At 38.7% G+C, this 25,667-nt stretch overlaps 2 protein-coding genes across 3 annotated transcripts; one reads left to right on the forward strand and one right to left on the reverse strand.

Annotated features, from left to right (window-relative positions):
- Positions 1-8,120: 8,120 nt before the first annotated feature.
- Positions 8,121-12,954, reverse strand: tmem199 (transmembrane protein 199). Its single transcript, XM_017434158.3, has 6 exons — positions 12,616-12,954; positions 12,281-12,354; positions 10,895-10,984; positions 10,283-10,325; positions 10,075-10,187; positions 8,121-8,579 (listed from the first exon to the last, which is right to left on the reverse strand). Exons 1-6 carry the CDS (start codon positions 12,797-12,799, stop codon positions 8,484-8,486), a joined length of 600 nt encoding a protein of 199 aa, XP_017289647.1. The 5' UTR covers positions 12,800-12,954; the 3' UTR covers positions 8,121-8,483.
- Positions 12,955-13,236: 282 nt separating this feature from the next.
- Positions 13,237-24,914, forward strand: poldip2 (polymerase (DNA-directed), delta interacting protein 2). Of its 2 annotated transcripts, none has more exons than XM_017434156.3 (11): positions 13,237-13,628; positions 17,582-17,663; positions 17,920-18,017; positions 18,119-18,218; positions 19,113-19,188; positions 19,547-19,654; positions 20,463-20,599; positions 20,780-20,806; positions 20,882-21,007; positions 21,642-21,721; positions 21,844-24,914. In XM_017434156.3, the coding sequence occupies exons 1-11, from the start codon at positions 13,444-13,446 to the stop codon at positions 21,956-21,958; spliced, it is 1,134 nt and encodes a 377-aa protein (XP_017289645.1). In that variant the 5' UTR covers positions 13,237-13,443; the 3' UTR covers positions 21,959-24,914. The 2 variants fall into 2 exon arrangements, with proteins under 2 accessions (XP_017289645.1, XP_017289646.1); XM_017434157.3 differs by having other exon boundaries at positions 17,588-17,663.
- The last annotated feature ends 753 nt before the right edge of the window (positions 24,915-25,667 follow it).

Genomic DNA, 25,667 nt, shown 5'->3' on the forward strand with positions numbered 1-25,667 from the left:
GTTTTGAAATATTACATGAGAGGTATAATACAGGGGCAAACATGACAGACAGGAGTGCCCATAGTGCATCTAGTACTGGACAGAGCTCTCTCTATATCATAATAATCTTTAATACCAAATAATCTTTCAATAAACCTTTAATCCGGGTGTCAAATCTCAGATTTTAGGATGATACTCTTTTGTATTCCAGATGTGGTTACATATTTTAATCCATCCACTGATATAACAGGACTTGACAGGAGCGGTGTGGTTTACAAAAATATAAATTCATATCTGGAACGGGGGATCAGGGAAAAGAGAACTGTGTTGTATTAAATCAGGTTTGAAAAAAGGATACATGTTTTATTGCCTGGAGCATGAAAATCTAATCTTATGGATAATATTGTTTTTGCATCAGTTGGATGGCTTTGATATTTCAAAATTAATCATGGTGGTAAATTGTAAGTTTGGTATTTTTTTTAAAAACACAATATTCTCATTGGGTTCACCGGTAAACCCAAACGCATTGTGAGGGTGAAATGGAAACACCTGGTACAGGCTCATGTCTGTGAGATCTTCAATTCAAACCTCTGGGAGAGTTTTTAACATGGGGATCAGGGACATGGAATCTGAATGGTGTTCAGGGCCTCTGTTACTGATGTGAGTTTTCAGGAGCTGTGGCTGTTAGCCCTGAAAAGAAATGATCACAGGAGACAAAATAACTGCTCTTCCACTCACTCGCTTGTATTGAGTGTTGATTTCAGAAAACAACACAAAAAATATCAAATCCAATAGCAACGTGCTAACAAAAGCAGCTTATAGTGTTTTACATCACCTTTGCATTAACAAATTAAATACAGAACACAGGATCATCTCTTTTCATACCATTTTTGTAAAACCTTTTTAACTATAAATTATTTAAACTATATTTTTTGACATATTCCAAAACAATCATTTCACATTAAATGTATTTACCAGTTTTAAACATTTTACTCTTAATTATTTAAGTAATGTTTTAATAGCAAAGTCAAAACTAATTTTTAAACCATGAAATAGAAATGTTTCCAATCAAGATAATGAAGAAAACACATTGCTTGTACTAACTGCACACAATTTATAAACAAGGTAGTGCATTACTCTTATTTAAACAAATCAAACTTTCGGACGCAATAGCGGGACACAAGGCCTCCTGCCGCTAGTAACAGTGCTAAGCTAGTTAGCTGAATACGAACCAAACACATACATACAGGGATAGTCTACATCCACACACCATTCTCTTAAGTTTTATCCCATTATTTACCTGAAAAGCAGGGAAATAGTAAGAGAAATGATCACAGGAGACGGAATCACTGCTCTTCCACTCACTCGCTTGTTTTGAGTGTTGAAAAGAGCACACAAGTCCTCCTAGTGGATCCTAGTGGTTATGACATGAATTAACTCCTCTTCCAGATGATTTGCTTACGTCTTTTGCACATCTTAATTCACATTCAGTAATGCAGATAATCAAGATAAATTAAACGAATATTAATAATCAAATTGATCAGCATTATACCCTGCAACACACTCCCCCTTAAAATAGATGTTGTCCCCAACATCCTAACTCTTGCCATGCTGAAAAAAAACAGAAACATAAGAGGCAACACATCAGTCTCAAGAACATTCCTAACCATTTCTATCTATTAAATCTGTTTACAGATTGGAACTCTTTTCACACATTCACATTTTGGGGGTAAACACCCAGTTCCCTTTTATCAACCAACCTCACATTCACTACGTGTCCATCATCTTAAAGTTCATCATATGACTTCTTAAGAAGAGTTCATTGAAGAGTTCAATAAAGTCCATTGTGGTGTGAATGCCAGTATGTCAGTGTAACCATAAGTATTTATTGTTAGAGTTTTTATGTTATCAGCCTTTGTGCTCATGTGTAAAACTGCCTACGTGAGGTCAGACGGCGGACGCCACACCATCTGGCTCTCCCAAACAGCTATGTGTTATTGTTATGCTTATGTTTAAACTATGATCTGGACTGGTTTTGCCCGGCCCAGATCAACCCCTTTTTTTCTTCCTATAATAAAAGTGAAAGCCCAAGTAAGCAGGCAGAACTTCCTGGACAGCACGCCGTTAGGAGTTGTTGGGAATTTCTCCTCTTGCGAAGGCCTTCACAAAAGACAACGAGCCTTTCCGGTGTGATTTTTTCTTAGCAGGTTGAATAAATCAAAACCCTGACACTTATCACATGAGAATAGTCCCTTATTGTGAATGTCACAATAGACAATCTATTATGCTATGAATCCAATGTGCATACATTCTTTGGGTAGTGGTACAATATGTCCTGTCGTCTCATCTTTGATAATCATATGAGATGTAGTATGGGTGAACAATGTTCAATCATTGCATTGTGAGGTGTGTGGGCTGTGGCGAAGTCCTCAGGTTGTAGCTGACTGGTGAGCCGAGTCTTTCATATGTAAAACCTTTGAGCTTTCTGTGAAGCTGTTGAGGTTGTCAAGCTTCCTCAGGAGCCTGAACGCCCTCCCTGATGATCCCAGGTGAAGCAGGTTGTTCAGTGGCATCCTCCATCATTTGTTCCTCATTAAAAGTGCAGAACTCTTCACACTCCATCACAGTCATTTCTCCTTGTTCGTGATCCATTTCAAGTACTGCGCTCTCCTCGAACTGGATACCCACTAGTTCTTGGGTGGTGCTTGCAGGCAGTGAGTTTACATTCTCGTGCTGACATGGCTGCTGCAATAGCACAGGATAGTATTCATCAGCATCATCATCTTCTTCCTCCAACTGCTCCGCCCCTTTGTTATTTAAAACTTTTCTCCTCTTTTTCTCGACCTGCACAGAGATCCTTGACCTCCTTTGACCTTTTGAGTTCATAAACTGGGACATTTTCATTTACTTGGCGTACAACAACATGGACAATGTCCTCCAGTGATTCCTCAGTTTTCCTGGGCCTCCACGAGGTGTCAAATTGTGTACTAAAACACGATCACCTGGTTGTAGTACCGAACTTTTTACTTTTCTGTTTTACTTCTTGTTACTCCTCAGGCCAGCTTTCTGGGCATTTTCTCTGGCGATTCCATACGTTTCCTCCATGCCAAGCTTCCACTTTTCCATGTAGCCAGGGTGATTGGGGTCTGCTTGCTCTCGGGTCAAGTTAAACAGCATGTTGACTGGTAATCGTGGAGAACGTCCATACATCAACTGAAAGGGAGAGAAACCTGTCACCTCACTCCGAGTACAGTTGTATGCATAAATCATTTTGTTTAATGAATCTTTCCAGTTGTTTTTCTGTTTATCTGTGAGTGTTCTGAGCATCTGGAGCAATGTCCGGTTGAATCTTTCAACCTGTCCATTCCCTTGTGGGTGGTAGGGGGTGGTTCTGGATCCGGCAACTCCACAGTACTTTTTCAGTTGTGTGAACACTTGATTTTGGAATTCACCACCCTGATTGTGGTGGATTTGGGTGGGAAATCCAAATCTCATGGCATAATCATTAAAGATCTTGTCCGCAGCAGTTTTGGCTGATTTGGAAGTGGTGGCATAGGCCTGGGCAAAGCGGGTGAAATGATCAATGATCCCCAGTATGTACTCATAACCCCCTAGGCATTTCTCAAGGTGCAGGAAATCAACAGAGACAATCTCAAATGGTTGAGTTGTTATGATGTTGGTGAGCAGAGCCCTCGTTTCCTCGCTGTTTTTTTTATGTTTGAGGCATTCACATCTTCTCATGACATATCTCTCTATATCACTCTGCATCTGTCGACACCTTGGTGGCCCATTTCGTCAAGGAGTTCACTCAATACTGTATTTTTGTGTTTTTCTGGGAGCACAAGTTGTTTTTTACTTGTCTTCCTCTGCAAGACCCCACTTTCTGTCATGGTTTTTGGTATTTGTGTAAGCTTCTGTTTTGTTTCTGGTTTTCTGTTTGTTTCTGTGTTCATGCCCTGTCACTCTCCACCTCCCCAGTACTTTTCCTGTTATGTCTGCCACGCCCATCTCCACCTGCTTGTAATTATTCTCACTCACCTGTGTCCATTTTCCTCATTATCCTCTGTCTTTAAGAACCGGTCATTCTCATTCACCCCTCACTGGATCATTCCGCTTTGCCTGTTCGTTTGTATTAGTCATGCCTTTGCTTCTTGTTTTTGGATTTTAGTTAATGTTTGTTTTGCTGCCACGCCAGCCTTTTGTTTGCTGTTTTAAGTTAATAAATTAGTTTTCATTCCGTTACATCATGCGTCTGCGTTCTGGGTTCGCCGCCATATCCCCACCTTCTGACACTTTCATCAATTTCCAACTTGTCTTACTCTCTTAGAAGGCACCCCACTTGTGGGTTAAGTTACTTGAGTTGTGGACCTGCTGGTTTGCTTGCCATTAGTTTAAACTGGATTACTGGTCCCAGAACAGGATCATTTCTTTGGTCGTTCTGGATCTGTTCTGGTGTTAGTGGGATGATGGACATGTCAGGAGTCATACCTGCAGATGATACTGAGACACACATTGACCATGACACACTGGACTCATCCTGATTTCTCACAGCTTCTGTAGTTGCCCCTATGACATCAGATGGCATTTCCTCTGAACACTCCTTCATAAGACTCCACATCTAGAGGCATTCTGGATAAAGTATTCGCGTCCACATTTTCCTTCCCAGGCCTATATTTCAAGATTTCAGAAATGAAAATCTGCCAGCTCTGCAACCCATTGCCATTCTGTTGCATTTAATTTGGCCGTGGACAACACGTATGTGAGTAGATTGTTGTCACAATAGACCATGAAGAACGGAGCATTATATAAATAGTCTCTGAATTTCTCTGTTATCACCCATTTAAGGGCAAGAAACTCCAATTTTCCCAAATGTAAATAATTATTTTTCTCTGCCGCTGTTAAAGTGCAAGAGCCATAGGCAATCACACGGAGCTTTCAGTTTTGCTTTTGGTACAGTACCGCACCTAGTCCAAGATTGGATGCATCTGTGTGAAGAACAAATGGCTGCGAGAAGTCTGGGAAGCCAAGAACAGGAGAACTGACAAGGCAGTCAATGAGCTGTTCCAGAATTAACTGGTGCTTTTCAGTCCACTGAATGACTGTACTGGATGGAACAGTTCTGTTGCCACCTTTTGTTGGCCACTTTTTCTTTTTGTTTATTAATGGCTCAATTTTTATAGGTGCTTTAGCAGGTCATATAAGGGACTAGCAACACGTGAGAAGTCCTTTATGTACTGCCTGTAATAGCTCAAGAGTCCAAGGATTGTTCTCAACTCACCAACATTTGCAGAATGTTTATACTTTAGAGCTCTTATAGCATCAGTGTCAGCTGGATCCATCCTGTTGCCGTCAGAGGACACGATCCTGCCCAGGTACCGCACCTCTGTCTTAAACAGGTTACACTTTCTAGGCTTGAGCTTGATTCCATGCTGCCTCAGACGCTGTTACACTGCTCGGACATGGCTGGCATGATCTTCAAATGTCCTGCTAAACACAAGAATATCATCAAGGTATGGTACACACACTTCATCCCTTAAATCTGCTAAACATTGCTCCACGCAGCGCTGAAAAGCAGCGGGTGCATTCATCAGGCCAAATGGAATTCGTGTCCACTCATATAGACCCCAGGGGGTCACAAAGACAGGTAAATGCCTGCCTTCTCTGTCCATAAATCCCTGATTATATGCTTTTCCCTGGTCCAGCAATGAAAAGAAAGTGCTTCCTCCCAGGTTATCCATTATATCTTGGACCCTGGGAATTGGGTGGCGGTCAGGATGTGTTTTTCTGTTGAGCTCTCTGTAATCTATACATAAACACAGGGTGCCATCTTTCTTTCTAACGCAGACAACTTGCAAGGAGTAAGAAGGACTGTTCTGTAGGTGAGAATACTGGACTTGCAGAAGACACCTGTTCTGAACTTTGTGGGGGTTGTTTTGGCTGGGTAGTAGTGATTTTTTGGATTATTTCTCTAATTTGGGACACTTTGGCTCTCAGGTCTTTCAATAATACCATGTCAGAATGCATTTCTTTGATCTCAGATAATACAACAGGGGACACGTAAGATCGACCATGCTAGGTGGAAGGTTTTGTTTCCCCAGACAGCTCACCAGACTGAACAGTACTCACACTAGTTGCCCTTTGTGGGGCGGCATGCCTCTTTTTATTCTGCCTCTCCTTTTCATTTGTACAAGCAATGTTCACTTTCTCCAGCAGGGGTTCATCTGGTGTGTCAGGCCTTGTGAGGTAAGACTGAAGGTCACTCTTGATGTTGTCATTCTGCAAACCAGTCAAAATGGTTTGCATAAACAGATTTTGGACAAGAGCAGGGTCATATTTTAAAGCGGACTCTGCTTCCTGAGAAGACTTGAAGGCTTGCTGTGAATTCAGACCTTCTGTGCCTGAAATTTGCTGTATATTGGCCATGAACATGACACGGACTTTAAAAAGATCTCTAAAAATGAGCGCCTTCGGCTGGGGGACAGACGGCATAAACGTTGCAGGGTAAGTTAACGCTGTTGTTTATAGTCCTACTGTTCGCTCTTTATGCTTGCATCTGGTCACACCCACGACCAATGAGTGAACAGAAGCTAAGCTTGCGCCGCCCACGAAAGTAGGGCCAACCCGGCTGGCCCTACTCCGAAGCAGGGACCAAAAATACCGGCCTCGAAAAAATGCGCAAAGCAAGCGGAGTAGAGTGGAGCCGGGACCTTTAGAGCCAGTAGAAATGGGGCATTTGAGACAACATGCCATCCACAAACACAACCAAGCCACCTCAAGAACCAAGACTAAAGCAGCAAAATCTGAAGCAGAAACTCACAAGGCAACTATTACAAAGCTTGGGCAAGGCAACACCTGGTCTTGAGGTGGCAGAGGAGGGTGTGGTTGAGACAAAGACAGAGGTAGGACAAGACAAAGGCTTTAAACAGAGGGATGTTTCATATATGGTGCCATGGATTACTGGGCCAGAAACTTGTCCTAATCACAAGCAGTTTGCTGGTGCAAGTTTAGTAAAGAGACATTCCACAACAGGTTGCTCCTACTGATTGTTGAATCACAGACTCATGGGGGAGCAGTGTGGCTTTTGTCTGGAACAGGAGATTAGATCTTTATCCTTGGCAACCTCCTTGTCGCAAAGTTGATCTTGTCCTAGTTTTAATTGGCCAGGGCTGTTTCTTCTTTCCATTCCTGCTTGTGGTCTTCTTGGACAGGATCTCAAGGTGCAAGTGTAGAGAGGAGCATGTGAGGTTTGGAAACCTCAGGATCTTGTCTTTGCTTTTTTGCAGACAATGTGGTTTTGCTGATGTCCTCAGACCATGACCTTCAGTGTTCACTGGGGCAGTTCATGAATGTGAAGTGGTCAGGATGAGAGTCGAGCTCTTTAAGTTCTCAATCAGAAAAAGTGGAATGCTACCCGTGGTTCGAAGACGAATTTGTGAATTCAGTCTTGTTTAATAAAACTAAAAATACATTTGAATTGCAATAGCAAACTTGTAAAAACTAAAGCAAAAATCACTACCTAGATCAAACAAATGCACTTCACACATCAAATGTCTTACATGTTATGGACATTAATTATGACAGATGTGTATAAAACACTTTGTGGTGTTACTCTAAACAACAATGTATTTTATTTTGTTTTTCACCAGAGATTGTTGCTTAAGGAATGTCATATTGATGATCACAGATTTTACAGACTGGAGACAGCTGGGATATACCGTATGTCCCTGTCATGTCCCTCTGTGTGTTCCTGAGCAGAGTTTTATGCGGGACAACAAACTGTAGTCCTTTGTTCTGCTGAAGAACTTTACTGACTTCACAAATTTCTTTGACTGTTGGCCTGCACCACACTGTGTGCAGTAACATCATCCACGTGACTGGCAGAACTCATGGTTTCTCAACAAAATGATGCATAATTCACTTCATCTGCCAATATATTTTGTGGTTAATCAGCAGAGTGGCTAAGTTCATGTAACTCTGGCAATAGCATGAAAAGTCTGAGAATATTCAAATATTTAGAAAACCTGATAAATATATCTAGCCTATTTGGTTTTCGTACAATAGAACCCCCCCCCCAGTTTATGTTGACATTGCTGAGTACCATAACTTGTAGCAAAGTGGTACTGAATAACATTTTATTTATTTTTTTAATTATACACCAGCCTCATCAAGTTTTAGCATTCATGTCAGAGTACTGAAGAGAAGAGGCAAAAGGATTTGATAGGATAACAGAAAGCTCACTAATTGAAAGAATTCACTTTTACTAGTTCTAATGAGTCCTAAATTATATTCATTAGGGATAAAACATCTTACATTGGAATTAACAGATTTTTATTTCACAAAGCAGTGCCAAAGAGATAGACAAAAAATGACAAATTAATCTGGAATAAAAAAAAAAAAAAAAAAAAAAAAATTGCTGACAGAAAAAGAAACAAAATGTTTTCTGACAAAAATATTATCAATCAAAAAAATAGCAATTTTGAAAATTGTATTCTTGTGTGCAGGTGCTATGGTTCCCCTAGTTCTCCTTCCATGGTCCGGACCAGGACATAGAGCTCAGCCAGTCCGACTACAGATGCAGCGATCACAGCTGATATCACCCGCTGGAACACAAATGACAGAAACAATAAGCTTTAACATGACAAAAAAAAACTAAACCAATTATCAATAAGAAAACATTACAAAACACTCCTTTATGAATGTCTTTGTAAACAATATGGTTAAATGGTTCAGTTTAACAGTGGTGGTTGCTGCAAAACTGTTGGACTAAACAGCTGAATTTAATGTTTTTGACCTGATTATCCTCTACCACTAGGAAAGGTGGACAGTAATGTCATTTCCTGAGTGTGTGTATGTGTTTGTCGGCCTGTAAAGCTCAGCAAAATATCTCTTGAACCACTGGACAGATTTTAATGAAACTCTCAGAAAGTAATCATTGGGTTAGAGTAGATTACCTTTTGCAATAAACCCAATTTAAGATGGCTGCCACAGCTAATTGACATTATCAAACACAACAATGGAAACAACTCAGTCATTTTTACCAATATTCTGCTCAGATTTGCTGTGGAAGCAGGCAAGAGTCATCCCTAACACATACTCCAAGTGCTAGCAGATCACACAAAATACAAACAAAAAACAAAAAGCCGGAACGCTCTGATCAGTTTTCATCTTTAATGTGCAAATGGATAAACTTTTTGGCACAACTAGTGTCTTCATCAGAGTCCAAGTAAACACAGAACTGAGGCAGGTAATTAAAACAGATCTGAAACAGGTGCTTGTACAGAAGACAAGTCAATATTACAAGCTTATTGGTCAGTCCACATGAAGGTGGGACTCACCATGGTGTCCACCATACTCCCAGCATAAAACAAATCATGAAGTACAAACTCATGTGAAAAATAGACTGCAGAAACAATTGTTGCTCTTGTAGTTGTGAGGCACCTGATCCAGCCATTTACTCCCAGACTGATGTGCAGAGAACCCTGTCTGTAATATCTTGCACAATATATTTGTTTAAAACTTTGGCATCCAAGGTGGTAAATGAACTGTACTTATATAGCACCTTTCTAGCCAACTAGCTACTCAAAGCACTTTCCAATATAATTTGCGCCCTCATTTACCCATCCACACACATTCATACAGCACNGGGTTCAGTGTCTTATCTATTAATGGTTTTATATCCGCATTTAGACACAGTTTGTTTAATTTAAATAAATAAATAAATAAAGTGAGTATCTGCTCTGGATTTAAACCCAGGTCCCCCAAATGACAGCTACATAACAGTTTCTATTAACCCAACCAGCCATACCTCATCAGGCAGACTCTGATGTCTTTAATGTAGAGACTTAGATTTTTCCACTTTTACCCCCCCATTATAAAACACAATCAGGCACCCATGAGCATGGTGATAGAAAATTGACATTCCTGTTTGTTTGGCTACTGTCAGCTTTTTTATATGGGTAATTAACAGCTGAAAGGTAAGTAATTCTTATCAAAATAGTTGCAGTCAAACTAAATATTTGTAAACATGACGTTCTGGAAAAATGATATTCATTGATTATATATAATATGTAAATTTAGGATTGAATGTTCCCTTACCGCTGTAGTCTCAGTGAACAAATACTGACTCCCCATGTAGGAGCAGGCAAAAGCAGCAACTATGGTCACCAAGAAGTTGAAAACAGTCACCACAATTGCTTTTACTGATTGCACTTCAGAGGAAGAAGAAGAAAAGTTGCACATTTCAGTTCCTGTTATCAGACATCTGACATCACAGTCACATGCAGTACAAGTGTGACAGACTTACCTTGGTGTCCAAAATCTGCTAATGTCCCATTTCGACTGATCTCCTGAAGATTTAAAAATAAAAAGTTCATTACTGTTGCAGAAAAATAAAGATACTGGTAAGATACTGACAGGCCCTCTGAGACACTCTCATTAGATGGGACAGAATTGTCCTGTATAGCCTGATTCCGTTCACAGGTCAATGTTAAGTCGTGCTGCCCTCTAAGTGATACAGCTTTGTTCAAATGATCACTCTGAAAATCTGAGGTCAGACAGATTCTGCCGCTTGAATCCGTCTCATCCCTACAATGTTCTGCTTGACATTTTTTTGTGATAAATTCTTAAAAATCACCAAGCTGGGCATTCCGGTCTCCTTTATTTTTTTGCTACATCATTACATAGTTAAATATGAACAACATTTACTATCTTAAAAAAGCCCCCAACAAAAATCAGCATCGTCATTAGCATCAAAAATCATTTGTTTGTGTTACAATGTTTCAAGTTTGATATAATACATTAAAAAATAACCTACACCAGAAGGAGTTTAAGTACATGTAAGAGACCCTGTTTTTACCATTTTTAATACAACACAACACAAAATTACACACTGATCTTCACACAGTTTGTCACATACCTGAGTGTTAACATTACGCGTCATCCTGTTGTATTCCTCATTTGCAAGTTTTGCTTTAATCTTCTCGAGACGTGCTACAAGCTCAGGATTCTGTGGAAAATAAAGTCAATCACTACAAGGTCAAATATCACTTTTTGGACAGTTTTGAAGCAAAATCTTTAAATATTAAACAAAAATACAATCATTTCTCTAGCAATTCTAAAATACAAACAAGCATAAAGATACAATACAGTAGAAACTTGAAAATATTTGTTTATTTTTTTCTATAATTGACGTGTAGTTATTTAAAAGTTTCAACTTCGGGTAATTAAGGGCTAACATTCCTTGAAGGAATGCATACTGACTGCCACCTTTAATGTCAAGGTTTTAGACTAAGAACATCTTATGTTGATAAATGACAAAGTTGTAATGCTTTTGTTCAAACTTTGGAAATAACAATATGAACAATCTCATGTGATAAAATGAGACGTAACGCTCAAGAGTATGTGTTGTGAATGAATCTCAGCTACTACCATGCAGGATTTCAGCTTGATATCTGTAATATTGACTGAAATGTAGCCATCTTTGTGTTTGTTTATGTCAATTAGCTGTGTAAGCATCTTGAATTAGACTGACTCCAAAATTTATTCAATTATAGATGTACAGCCAGTGAGAACCTTCTGAAAACTTCATTAAAATCCAGTTAGAGGTTCAGGAGATATTTTGAATATAGTTTCTCCAACAGTTAATGCAAAAGATTTAAGCAAAGATCGTAGGCTAGTAGTACTTAGAGTAAGTGTTTTAAATGACTCTCAGCTACAACCGCACCAGATTTTAGCTTAGTATCTGTAGAAATAACTGATTTTTTGGTGTTAGGAAGACTACTTGAAAACTAATAAACATATTTTTATGATATTTCCAGGAAATGTTGGGGGTGTCACATAAAACAAACAAGTGATTAAATTTTGGTGGTGAGTCAGATCACAATCTGGATCCTACAAATTTTTAATGACCCTATGGCCTCGACAGAGGTTTGTGCTCTCTGAATTCTTCTAGTTTGGGTTGATTCCAATTCAATTTAATTCAGTTCAATTCAGTTTATTTTAATAGTGGCAAGTCACAACTAAAGTTGTCTCAGGACACTGTTTTAAAACATGCACATACATTATCTCTCTAAGGAAGCTGGCAGATTGTGTTGTGCTGCACCACAGTCTCCCATCCTGAGCCTATGACAAAGTGAAGATTCAACACAATCTGATCTGATGCAGATCTTTATGGTAGGAGCAAATATTACCTTACAACTGATTACCTTCCAAAAGGTAAACAGTTGTAGATGTACATCCAATGATTACGTTTATGTAAGTTTCTGCACGATCCATCTTGAGGTTCTGTGTCGACTGCACTTACTCTGGGAGGCTTCACAAACTCAGGCAGGTGCAGTGAACAGTCCTCCAGAAGCTCGTACAGGTAGAAAGGATGCCCTGCACAAATACAGATAATGAAAGAGCTCCTTAGTAAAGTATCATGACATATTTCTTCATAAAGTATTTGTACAAACATATTTGCCTATGTGACATAAGGTAATATAGAGACGTATTGATTAAAGAAATTATGTGGTATGATGACTCCTGAGTGTTTGGGTTGTTTTTCTTTTTTAAATCCAAATGAGATCACCCTTAATACAGTTTGTAAAAGAAGTCGGTTATACATGATTATTTATGCACTGCTTACATTGTTTTTACCTTTGCCCTCAAGGTGCTTTTTAAGTTTTCTTGCCGTGCTGAAGGACAACACTGTTGGTTGTGGTTTTTCTAGAAGCCCTTTCAGCTCTTCTTTTAATCCTTGTGGCAGAGATGCGTCCGGGTTTTCCAGCAACAATGTTACACGATTTCTGAATTTATCCCCGACAACAAACGAAGATGCCATGATTTTGATCCAATCCTGTAAATATAACTGACTAAATACACCCTGTCAACATACGGTTTTTAACACGACCCAATGAAGCTTGCCTTTCGATCTGATAGAAATTACCAGCTGAACATAACAAACGCAGAAATGTAAGCGGCCATATTGTTTGTCTTGTGACACGCTCTGTCCCACGTGACCACTTCAGGAGAAACTTAATAATTAAATCGCGGGTCTTAAAAATAGTTTAATCCTATTTATAGCCTTTGTAAAATCTTAATTTTCATGAGGTTTGTTGAAAATTGTACGCGTTTAATAGTTAGCATAAATGTTGCTTCTGACGTTGCATGTGAGAACTTTTGGTGCATTCAATGTTTCTTCGTAAACCGCACTGTCCTTCCCCTCGAAGTTTACGTAACTTTGCATGAAACTGTCGTGCCGAAGCTCACGCGTGAGTGCAATGAATTGACAGCTACAGACCACCTTTGGTAGCATTTGTCAGTGTCAGTATGGTGCGACAACTTCTGAGAAGAAACATATAAAATACGCACGAAAACCAGGAGTAGTTTAGCAGTTGATATACGCTGTTCCCATTGTACCGAGATTCTCTGAAGGCAGCATCAGCACCCGCGTGTGAACGTTCAGCAGAAAGTGTAGGACGAACGATGGCGGCCTGTGCCCTACGCAGAGGATTGCTGAGCAGTGTTAGCAAATACAGCAAGAAACACACTCACAGAATATTGAGTGTCAGTGACACCAGCTGCGGGTTTGAGGCGTACAAACCACGGTTACAATGCCGAGCCTGCGGGCTGCTCAGCGGGGCTCAGCAGAGGAGGTTTATGTCGTCACGGTAAGACTCGTAGCCAGCGTACATAATGCCAGAGCTAACATGCTAAAGTCAAGACGGTAGCTAAGCTTTTCGAGGTGGCACCGAAACACAGTACTTGGGGCACAATTTCAAAGTATGCGGCTCAAGACAGTGTCGTGATCATGAGCATGATAGAGTCTTTGTGTGTGATGGTATTTCTCATCAGAAAATTAAGTTTCCAGTCGTCCTGTCCCTTAGCTAACCAGGCAGTCCGTGTTGAGCAACAGCTTGACGCCGTGACTGCTGAGACATTATTACATGTTGGATAAATACTTTTTCTCTCTTACAGCTTACTAAGAAACCTTACTAAGAGGTTTATATCAAAAACAAGTAATTTCAAATGAAAGAATTTGAAAATCACCTTTAAATTAAACCAAGATCACGTATCTAAGTTAAAAAATAGGAAATTAAGTGTTTTTGAATTTCTAAATTTTGAGATAATGTCCTGAGTTTGTATTGAACAATGTGAAAGATTGTCACCTGTAACAAAAAAAAGGCTTAATGTATTTCAGCAAAGAATCTTTGATGAATGTTCAAAATTCTCTAGCTTTTTCAGTGATTATAATAATAATCATTAATTAGCTTTTTTAATGACCTAGTATTAAATCTTTGTTCACCCTAAACACTGAGGGCATAGCCTTGCCAGGTAGGAAAATAACAAATCCAGGGGTTGGAACCAAGAGAGAGCTGATTTGATCTGTTTTTACAGCAAACTACAAATATATTCAGAAAATAATCTAATTTTTATCTTGTGTGTCTTTATTCTGAACCACCTGATGTTTGGATTCGCTCACTTATTTTCCTGTCAAAATTAAAAAGTTCACTTTCAACATAATTTGTGGTTACTAAACTTGCATTTACAAAAATGCAGTCTATTTCATATGTTAAAGTGGTCTTGGGTGTTTTTTTCTTCCTAAAGTATATTCATCATAGGTTTACTTTAGGCTTAGACTTTCACTTATTTTCTCTTGTCAACGTGACCCATTTTCAGAGGAATGTTTGTTTGTTAAGATACTTAACTTTAACCTATGCATCATTTAGTCTTAAAACCTCAAAAAATCAAGGGATGAACCAGTATTGTATACATAATAGGACACAGACCAGAACCCAGTTTATAAGGACTCTAAACACTTTCATTGCAGTCTGTCTTAAAGGCAATTTACCCTCATTTCTTCAGTAGAAAATATTGAAGCTAACTAACACAGTTTGACACATAAAATATTAGCACCAACAATTGTCAGAGAGCTGAAAACTTGGCACACAGTAGATGATCGACTAAAGGATGATTTATCTGTCAGATCCTGTGTCGGGTCATTGCTGTTTTTTTTCCCCTATTTCTTAAATGCACGACTTTCAGATACTTTTCATCTGCTGTAGACATTTTTAATGTCTTTTAAAGACCTTTAGTCTTTGGTTTGGCTCCTTGGAAGCAAAGTATAAGGATATGACAGGAGGTATAACAATTTTGCACAGTTCTGTATATTTAGATCTGTTTAACTCTGTGGGAAGCAGTAGTTCCTGGTAAAGGTAATATTTCACTGAGCTTTGACTGTTAGAGACTAGTTGGCGTCAAAGAATTGTGAGAAAATAGATTTATTTTTGGTTGTATTCTCTGAGTTTTGAGCGTTTACAACCAGTATGCTGGTTGGCTGTGTTTTGAAAGGACAGTTTTTGAAAATTACAGCCTGTTTTTGTGTGCTTGGCTTGCAAAGTAGTATTCTGGTTCATGGGGATTATTTCATTGCCCACCTCCACCCACATTTCACCCACCTTGACCTGCTTTATACCCATCTTAGCAGCAGCCCTCCCTTTTATGATTTAATCAACTTGATTAAAGTTTTTTTATCATTTTGAAATGAAGATAGGCAGATTTAAAAAAAATATTATTATTATTTACCAGTGTTGTTGTTAGACCTGGACATTTGGGTCTGTAGCCTCAGATATTTTCTGTCAGAGACAGGCGTGTGATTTGCTCAGCATAGCTCTTCCTGAGCTGTGTGATATATTACTGCTACTTTCAGTCTACTATCAGCTGTTATACACAGACTACCTGATAAATTAAACAAATATACTTGTATTTATTATAATATCATGTGACAGTTTTGTCCTGCAAATTCAGGCACTGTGGATAGAGGCTTAATGTATTTAAACCCCTAATTTCTCAATCAGTATTTATTTTCTTTGTTCACTGCTGCATAACTGGTTTGTGTAAAACCAGTTAACCATGGCTGGCTAAGATTTCTTACTGAACTGACCATAATTGTCTGTGACCCCTTTTCTTCTACCTCCTCTGTGCATTGCAGCTCGTCAAGAAAATAAGTTGTTTCAAGACATTATCCTGCAGGTTACAACTGTCTGCTGTGACAATAAGGGCATTAATTTAGAACTCAGTCATTGACTTTTGGGTCTTTTTTGGCCATAAGCAGCTGACTTCCACAGGTGTACAGAGAATGAGGATTGCCTGGTTCACCCTTCTTACAAAAAAACAAATGCATCACCAACCACCTGTTGTTGAACTGACGATAGCCAATCAAAACATTTTAGCCTGTTGCCCAACCCTATTGCACTCAACTTTCCAGAGCAAAATTCTTATATCAAGATCAATTATTCAGAGCTTAAAACTATGGTAATATATAGAGTCATGGGATATGATATGAAAGATGAGGTGGAAAAGAGTAAAGTTGAAAATAAAGCCTATTGTTGATCTTTCCGCTCCAAGGTTATAACATTACCCAGTGTTTTAGTTGTGAACTCACTCTCTCATTTTTTGTATTTATGAAGGATTTGACCGGTGCAGAAATAAAGCATACTTCACACATGTTATTTTTGACAAATTTATTTACCTCATTCAGATAAATTATGTGATCAGAGGTTGCAGACTTAGAAAAATGAGTCCAAACTTGTTGACTTTGACTGTTTTTTTTGTTTTTATTTTTTTATTATTATTTCTGGGTTCAAACCTGCAGCAGTGACCTGTCATAGATTTTGAGGAAGTTGGTCTTAATCCAGTACAGAAAAAAATGGTTTCTGTAAAGAGAAAAAAGATGCTGGCATAATCAAAGCGAGAAGGTGTGTATATTTGAAGTATGGGCAGTACAGGTAGGTTAGTGACCCCTCTGTGGTTGAAATCACCATCTTTTTTCCTCTAATTTTTATTTATGCAACCCCTGAATAGTGGAATCCTGCTATATTTGCCAGGTTTTCAGAGTAAAATGATGTACATAGTGTCTGTGTGGTTACAGGATATGCCAGGTACTGAGCAGAGGTATCTGTTTGCTCAGGCTCCACACTTTGCTACAGATTAGCTATATTTAGATCAGTGATATTCTTTCCTAATCATTTTTTTTACTAAATCACGGTCGGCCGTCGATCAGCCGGTGAACATTCCTAATATGGCTAAATATAAACAACTTTATATTAGTTTTTTTGTTTGTTTGTTTGTTTTTTGTTTTTCTCATTCAGCCAGATTCTAATACTGTTTTGTAATTTCTCACAGTGTACACAAGTTGCCTTGTGATTATTATTTTTGTAATATTCAAAAGATCTCATTAATCCCTGCTCTTCATCTCTGTGAAGATTAGCTTTGCAGCGAGCACACAAGTATGAGTGTTATTCACTTGTGACCAGCTGTTGTCATCTGTGTTGAAGTATTATCTGTTTTGTTGTGAGACTCATTACAGTGAGGAGAAAAGTCATTTTTGTTTACTGACCTCAGTGGAGGTGCTGAATTTGACTGGATTGATTAGAGGTGGGAATCTTTAGACACCTCAGAAATCAATTCAGTTACAATTCAGAGGGCTGCAGTGTGATTATAAAACAAATATCGATGCATTACGATTGTTTTTGATTATTAGATTTGTGAATAAACAACAAGAGGCAGCTGGTGAGCTGTGTAGTAGTGCAGTGTGTGTAATTGTGTTGCCTGTATTTGGCAGGAACAGGCCTGAAGGAAAGATTTTGGAAACTGTTGGAGTGTTTGAGGCTGTGAAGCAGCACGGCAAATATGAAACAGGACAGGTAAGACGTCATTATCCTGCATCACAGAGGGTGTAGTATGACTGTTTTTATCATTCTCATTTTTTATTGTGATTTTAAATGTGATGTGTTTGCTGTCAAAGCTATTTTGGTAGTGTCATAAATCTGTTATTCGGTATTGTTATTATAGTACACTTGCATGATCTTGTCAAGTGAGTATAATCCCATTTAAATTATGTTGTATTAAAACTGCTCATATATAATCTCAGTCATTTATCCATTTTGTTGTTTCTCTCAGCTGTTTCTCCACAGTGTATTTGGCTACAGAGGCATTGTCTTGTTTCCTTGGCATGCCCGTCTCTATGACCGAGACATCACCCCACCTGTGTCTGACAGGTAAACCGTTACAACCAGCGGTGCCTGAAGGCCACACTCCATCTAATGTTGTGCAGTTTTGTTGTGGTTTTGAAGTAAATCTGTGCCGTCTTCTCCTTCAGCAAACCTGAGCCCCCCGGAGCCCATGGCTCCAAGGAAGTGAAGGGGAAAACTCACACCTACTACCAGGTCCTCATCGACACCAGAGACTGTCCACACATAGTGAGTTACATTATCAGATTTGCTCAATAGTTCAGAAGGTTGCTTTTTACATTTTAATTGATTTGTTTTTAAGGAACATTTTTTCCACTCTATTTTAGCCCATTTAAATCTCCTTTCCTTTTTATTTTCAAAAAACAATTCAAATAAAACAACAAGATACAGTTGGGCTGCATAATATATCCAATTTATTGTCACTACATGATCAGTGAGTGCAACATCACTATTGCAAAGGACTGTTTGGATTGCAATAAATCGTAGTTTAAGGCTAGGGCATAATTCATAAGAAATGTAAGTCTTTGTGACTTCTCATGGAGTATGGCAACGCTTTTAATCAACACATTACTGTCCAGGCTGCTGCAAGCTAATAAACACTAACCCCAATCCAAATAATGAAACAAATATGCTTGGTTTTTTTTATATTACTGTTATCAAATGTTGTGGCAGCTTCCTCTTGCACCCCAGCACACCAATTATTTTCAAAGCTCTGCTGATGGAATGCCCCACACCAAATGCTCAGACTGTGTTTGTCTTTTTTAAAAGGCATTTTCACTTGCGAATGAAGGTTTGCAAATTAACTAACAATAATTGCAAATGCACTGATAGTTGCTGAATGGCATAAAATAAAGAAATGTTACCAAACTCCTGGCACCTGTACAGTACAGATGCTTTGTTCGTGTTTCATTGATAAAATTGTAGTGGTTGAATTTATAGTTGTTGTTTTCATGCGGACAGTCAGCTGTTTGGCAATAATTTTTACTACAACGTGCACTGACCGACTTTAACACGTTGTGTTCACACTTCACAGTGAGTGGAAGTGTTAGTGTTTCAAAGGTTTCAAAAGTTTCTTAGTTTGGTATTCTTCAGGCATGTGATTGAATTTGTTCTGCGTTTTAGTCTCAGAGGTCTCAGACAGAAGCTGTCACGTTCCTGGCCAACCACGATGACAGCAGAGCCCTCTATGCCATCCCAGGTATGCAGCAAAATCCAAAACTGGTCAAAGTGCACTTGTTTCACTGACAAATTTAAATAACATTTTAGATGTTTTCTGTATATTTTTGTTTGAGTGTTTAAGTTATGAAAATGGAATAGTCTGTGTTAATGTCCAGATTTTTATTTCCTGTCGCTGTTTTAGGGATTTTTATAAAACAGATCTGTTCTTTTCTATCTTTCTCCTAGTTGTAAATAGGGTTGGTTTATAAACATTTGGACTGCAGAACTCATCTTGATCCTAGTCAGCAGTTTAGCTCTGAATATGAAACATGTCATTTCACATTGTTGTTATTCTGTTTCCCACTCATGTGACAGTGGACCTGTTCTTCTTCCTTCAGGTTTGGACTACGTGAGCCATGAAGACATCCTGCCCTATAATTCTGCTGAGCAGGTCCCAATCCAGCATGAACTGTTTGAGCGCTTCCTCATGTACAACCCTACAAAATGTAAACATTATTCTTCAGTCTTGTGCTTTCAGTGCTGGGTTTCTACACAAACCAGTTACGACACTCAACAGGTCATCTCTACACTTCTGTTCACGTAGACTGAATATTACAATGTTTATAAAAACAGAACAGCTGCAGTTCAAATTAAATCAAATTTTATTCATAAAGCACCTTTCATATAGCGATGTGTAACACAAAGTGCTTTACAGCAGATAAATACCGAACATAAAAGAAAAACAATAAACAAGCAGACAAAAGCCACAAACATGTGACACAGCAGTAAGTTGAAAAAGAATTAAGCAGTGGCGATTGGAATATGAAGGAACTGAGGAGGATGTTCTATTTGGTGCTTTTATGTCTTGGACAGTGTGGGGCTGAAAGTCCTCTTTGAAACATGTCAGCGAAAAAACATTGTGTAGAGCAAATATACATTTCATCCAAGTCTGGAGTGTCAAACTGCAGGCCTCAAGGGTGACTGTCCCAGATGTTTTAGTTGTTTTCCTGCTCCAACAAACTCATAAGTCATTAATCTAAATCAGATCCTCAAAGCAAGAACACACCTAAAACATGCAGCAGAGCGGCCCCTGAGGAATGGATTTTGACATTTGGTATCTAACTTAAGCATTTTTGTATTTTCTTCACAGTGTTTACTTGCTGAAGGAGCTCATTTAGTTGGAAAAGCTTTTAGGTTTCTTATTTGCCAAAATGGCAGCACACTGGTTTTATAAAGGACTACAATTTTCTCATAATTAAGAAGACAACTGTGTTTTCAGTAAATATTTTTGTTGTCTTTCTCTCAACACCGTAGCTCCTCCGTTCACAGCCAGAGACACTCTGAAGGCATGGCAGGAGAAGAACCACCCCTGGCTGGAGCTGTCAGACGTCCACAGAGAGACCACAGAGAACATTCGAGTCACAGTTATCCCCTTCTACATGGGGATGAGGGTAGGTGAATCTGATCTGTATTTATGTTGTTGGCTTATCTTCTCTCCACACAGCTAAGCCTTACAAATTATTATGTCTAGTGGTATCTTGATCTGCTCAACAAGTCCCTGGCCACACTTGCTGAGTTTCTCTGTATAGATTGTTAACTTTAGTTCTTTTTTTCTTGCATTTTTTTCTTAGGAGGCCCAGAATTCCCATGTTTATTGGGTAAGTAGAAGACAGTAAAAACAGAAAGAAACACAACTTAAATCAAGGAGTGTTAACATCTGTTTCCTCTAACAGTGGCGCTACTGTATTCGTCTTGAGAACTTGGGTAACGAGGTGGTTCAGCTGAGGGAGAGACACTGGAGGATCTTCAGCCTGTCCGGGACCTTGGAGACGGTCCGAGGACGAGGCGTCGTAGGCAGGGTAAGGCAACACACACACAAATACAGCATCCTAATGAGGTTTTCTCTTTTTCTTTTTTCTTTTTTTTTTACAGTGTTGTGGAGTAGGTATTGTTAATGTCATGTTGTGAACTACCATTGATATAATCACAACAGAGTAAAGTTCTCATGGACAGCTTGTGAATGACATAAACACATTTCTTCATCATAAAAGCATGTGATGAAACAGGAAATAATTAATTAGCATAAACTACACAAACACAAAAAAGAAAATTATAAATAGCTATAAACACAGAAAAGTCACCACATAAATTTAGTTAAACAAATGTGTAATTAAAAATCCCTGCAGTGAATATAGTTTCAGCTTCAAGTAGTATTTATTTTTTTCTTTGTATGTTCCAAGCAGTCTTTTGCATCTCTCAATGTTAATCACACTAAAATGCTACTAAAATGCTACATTTAGTGTTGCTCCATTTCCTATGACAGGACTACTACTCTTTCTTTCAGCTGCTCTCTTTAGGGGTCATCTGCGCCCATCTCATCCTGTCCCTAACATCCTCCTCTGTCAGTTCTTTTTACTATGACTGTACACATCAGTGAAAAATAGTGTTTGTGTCAGTGTTAGACAACAGCAGAGTTTCTCTGTGTTTTCAAAGGAGCCAGTGTTATCTAAGGAACAACCAGCCTTCCAGTACAGCAGCCATGTGTCTCTACAAGCCCCCAGTGGTCATATGTGGTGAGTTCACCCTCTCACACTTCCCACACAGAATGAGCCTATATTTTGTACATGAAGTTGTTGATTGACTGATAAAAAGTTGCCCATGTGTTTTACACCCTTCATGTCTTGTTGTTTGTTAGGGGAACGTTTCGTATTGAAAGATCCGATGGCTCGCACTTTGATGTCCGCATTCCTCCTTTCTCGCTGGAAAGCAATAAAGATGACAAAGCACCCCCTGCTGGCTACACGTTCTAACAGTGACTTCCATCAGTGAGGCCTCGGATACCCTGCCAGTCCTGGTCCTGCCTGTTTTTTTGGTTTGTTTATTTTATTTTTTTTTTACCCTTCCACAACATTCAATCAGATTAAGCTGAAGGAAAATGTAGGGGTGTCTAGATAATCCAAATACTGCTCCACCTACCTTTTTTCCTGTCAGAATGCACCTAACAGCAGGATGTGATTGATTTAAACACAAGTGTTGAAAGCCTGCTGTTCTGTGCATTCTCTCACCATGTGGTTTGAAGGGACATGTACATTGAAATGGAAGATCAAATTGATGCTGCCAAATTAAACAGGACGGGTTCTGACATGCAATTAGTGAAATATTGAGCAGGTTGTTTTTAAAGAGGGACTATTTACTGCTGGGCTTGGGGTTTCACAAAAGTGAGAGCAGCTCTAATTAAGTTTTAAATTGGAGCCTCTCGTCTTCAAAACAGTCTTTAAACTGACACCCCACAAATCCCATATGATGAGCTTTTTAGGGTTTATCGCAACATATCAGTCCTTTTACTCTGAACCTCTTCTTGTCCTGCTTTTTGTCCTGCTTTTTAAACAACTTAAATACAGTTGGGTTATGCCTGATCACTAAAAGCCATGTAAGATGGGGAGAAAGCTTCACATTTTGAACTGGTTTACAGTGCAGTGAAACACGCTGGACATCACCTTGGGACTAAATAGCCTTGATGTTTAAATGAAGTCAAGTCTATGTATATCCTAAAGATAAAAATCACAATTGGAACGATTCCTGACAGAGAGAAGAAGCAGCATCTGTGACAGCTTGAGTCTGTGAGGGAACTCATTTTACTCATCACTTCTGTATTATAAGTAGGACAAAGATATCCTTGTAAAACTTGGTGTTATTTTATTTTTTAATTTATACGTCCTGAACAGAAGCATCTCAGTGCTGTGTTGGTATGAGCTTATAAAAATGAAGGTGGTGTTGCAAATTCAGCAAAGTGACAGCAGTGTCATTAGTTTGCACATCTCACTTTTGGTATTGCCATTTTAAGCAAAAACACTCTTCAAAATTGTCTGATTATTCAGTTTTTCTTCTAGTACTTGACCCCACAACCAACTCCCTGTCCTCTTCCTTAGCCCAACTACCAGCCACTGCTCCCAACATAAGACCAGCTTGCAGCAATCCATTCTTCTTATAATGTGGTGTTCTTTTGTCCTTTGCTCATTTCAGGGCTAATTATTATAGCACAAGTTTTATCACAGCAACAAACTGTTCATAAGCACAGGAAGCATCTTAATGAGCACTAATCTCAGCTGCAGCTTTATGATTTCATGTTTTATGTTTTTGCTTAAAATGTGACCATGTCTACATGATTTGGACTTGCAGTGACTTAGTTTACTCACAAGTCCTGCAGCTGAAAAATTCAAATTAAACTTCGGCTTCAGGAACAGATGTGTCCTTCTGCTAAGCCTGCTCGCTGGGGATCTTAATATGCCTTTATTTTCACCAGTCTAATGAATCAGATGTGGGGGAGATCCCCATATTCTGGCAGTAAGACTGAACTCACCCATGACCATGGCTTCAATAATCCTTTCAAAGTAAACTTAAATGGCAAAATAGATGCTGGGATGTTTTTCTTATCTTTTTTTTCTGGGAGGTGGGTGGGCAATAGGCTTTGTCGCTGTTAAGAAGCAACTTGTATGTCACTACCATGTGGTGGTGTGAAAAAGAAAACAAACGATAAATACACTGATGGTCGTATTAATTCTTTAAATTCATCCATTTCAATTGACTGCAAATCATTGAGAGTCTTTGCTGCAGGAGGAAGGTGCTTCAGACTGTTGGAGATTTTGTGTAAAAGGTGTTTGTCAATTATTGCTTTTATTTCAGTAACCCCAAAATTTGTCTGTTCCAATCTGATTAAATTCTGCTCATGTAGATACCCTACTGCTCACTAAAGATTAAATTAGTCCCACTCTGAACTTTGGTTTTAGGATTTTCAGGACCTTTTATAAAGTAGCTTTCCCACAGATTAATACTGCCACCCACAGGCTTTATGCTGCATGCACAGGAATATTTATTTAAAACAGTCACAAACAAGTATGATTGCTTTGATTTATTTACATCAGTTGACTGAAATATCTTGGAACATTAAGAAAGAAAAGCTTCCCAGTTGTAAGAACCACCCAGATATACATATAGGTCTTGGACAATATGATGAAAGATGAACAAGTTACTCAGCTTTCCGACTTTGATCTCAACATTGGGACGTTAATGTTGAAACAAAACAAAAAAAAAAGCTCTCCCCCATCATAAGCCATCATGTTCTTTTTCCTGTTTGGCAGTAGTTGCTTTTTTTATCAACCTGCACCCCTTTGTTCTCATATCATTATTATAAAGAAAGTCAACACATCTAGATGCAGACATATTAAAGCCTGAAATGCAGTTCTTCTGTACAAACGGTCATCAGACTGCACCTGACATAATTTAAGTGTCACAATAAAGCAACTGGGTGTTGGACTACAGTATTTTAGACCTTTTAAGGGCTGATATTGTTGTCACACTAAAGTCCACTTGATTAAAAACGTTAAGATGTCCACTGTGGTTCACTGTTACTGAGATCAAACTAACCTCTGGAGCTGGTGTATTACATATGATGACAGCCAAAAGAGACAACGCCTCCTGCTTAAGTGTGGCTATGGTCTTTAAATAACAAAAGTTGCACATTTTAAATGAATGAAGCCAAGCGGTCTGTCACTAGGAGAGGCAAGAGACGTGTCTGTCTAACATTTATTTGATGTCTTTGGCTGTTTGACTCTACAAAAGAGGAGATATGGAAATGTGAGGCTAGCAAAGCTCTCTTAAAGTGAAGAAACTAATACTGTTGCTTTAGTAAGGGCTGTAAAGCAACCATGTTTGAAATACTGTAAATAGAGATGTAATTAAAGGCAGAATAAACTTTTCAAAAAAATATCTATTGAGTTGGGATTTATTGCATGTTGCTGAAGGTGAAAGGAGACGTTTCTGCCTGTGTGTGTGTGTGTGTGCGTGCTTGTTTGTAGCATTAGCAAAATATCTCCTGAACCAGTGGACAAATTTGAACAAAACTCTCAGTAAATAATCATTGAATGTTAACCAGAGCTAACTTTTGGAGTTAGGCCTATTTAGGAAGGCTGTAACAGCTAATCAGCCTTAACAAACAAATATAACTAACAGTTTAATAAATGTTCCTTTTTCAGCTGCTCCCTTCTGCAGGGGTCACCACAGCGAGAAAACTCAGAAAGATTTGGCAGTTTTACAATGTTGGTCTAAAACTCAGCGTGCAATATGCATTCTTCAAAGAACGCTAGGTCTTTAATTTCTTCAGCAGTGTCTTGCACATAGAGAGAGTTGAGAAAGTAAAACTAGATTGTTTAGTTCTCCTTTATATAAACCTTCCTAAAGACAGGGTTAGATAAGACTGGGAAAAAATGAAGTTTCTCTGTAGTTTGTCATTGTAAATGAAAAAATAGTCTTTAATAGCCAAAAGGTAGTTTTAAAGACTTGTGGCTAAGCTTTCATTAACCAATTAATGTTTGTATATTATTTAACTATTTTTTTGTGCTGTTGGAGTAACTGTAGAGGATTTTCTAGCTGTGAAACTCAAAAATATTAACAGTATGTTACATATACAGTATGCAACTCCATGCTTAACCCTTCTGGGTAACAAGGGCTACAGGAGGGTTA

The sequence above is a fragment of the Kryptolebias marmoratus genome, linkage group LG2, assembly GCF_001649575.2.
Source record: "Kryptolebias marmoratus isolate JLee-2015 linkage group LG2, ASM164957v2, whole genome shotgun sequence".
In the NCBI taxonomy this organism is placed as follows: domain Eukaryota; kingdom Metazoa; phylum Chordata; class Actinopteri; order Cyprinodontiformes; family Rivulidae; genus Kryptolebias; species Kryptolebias marmoratus.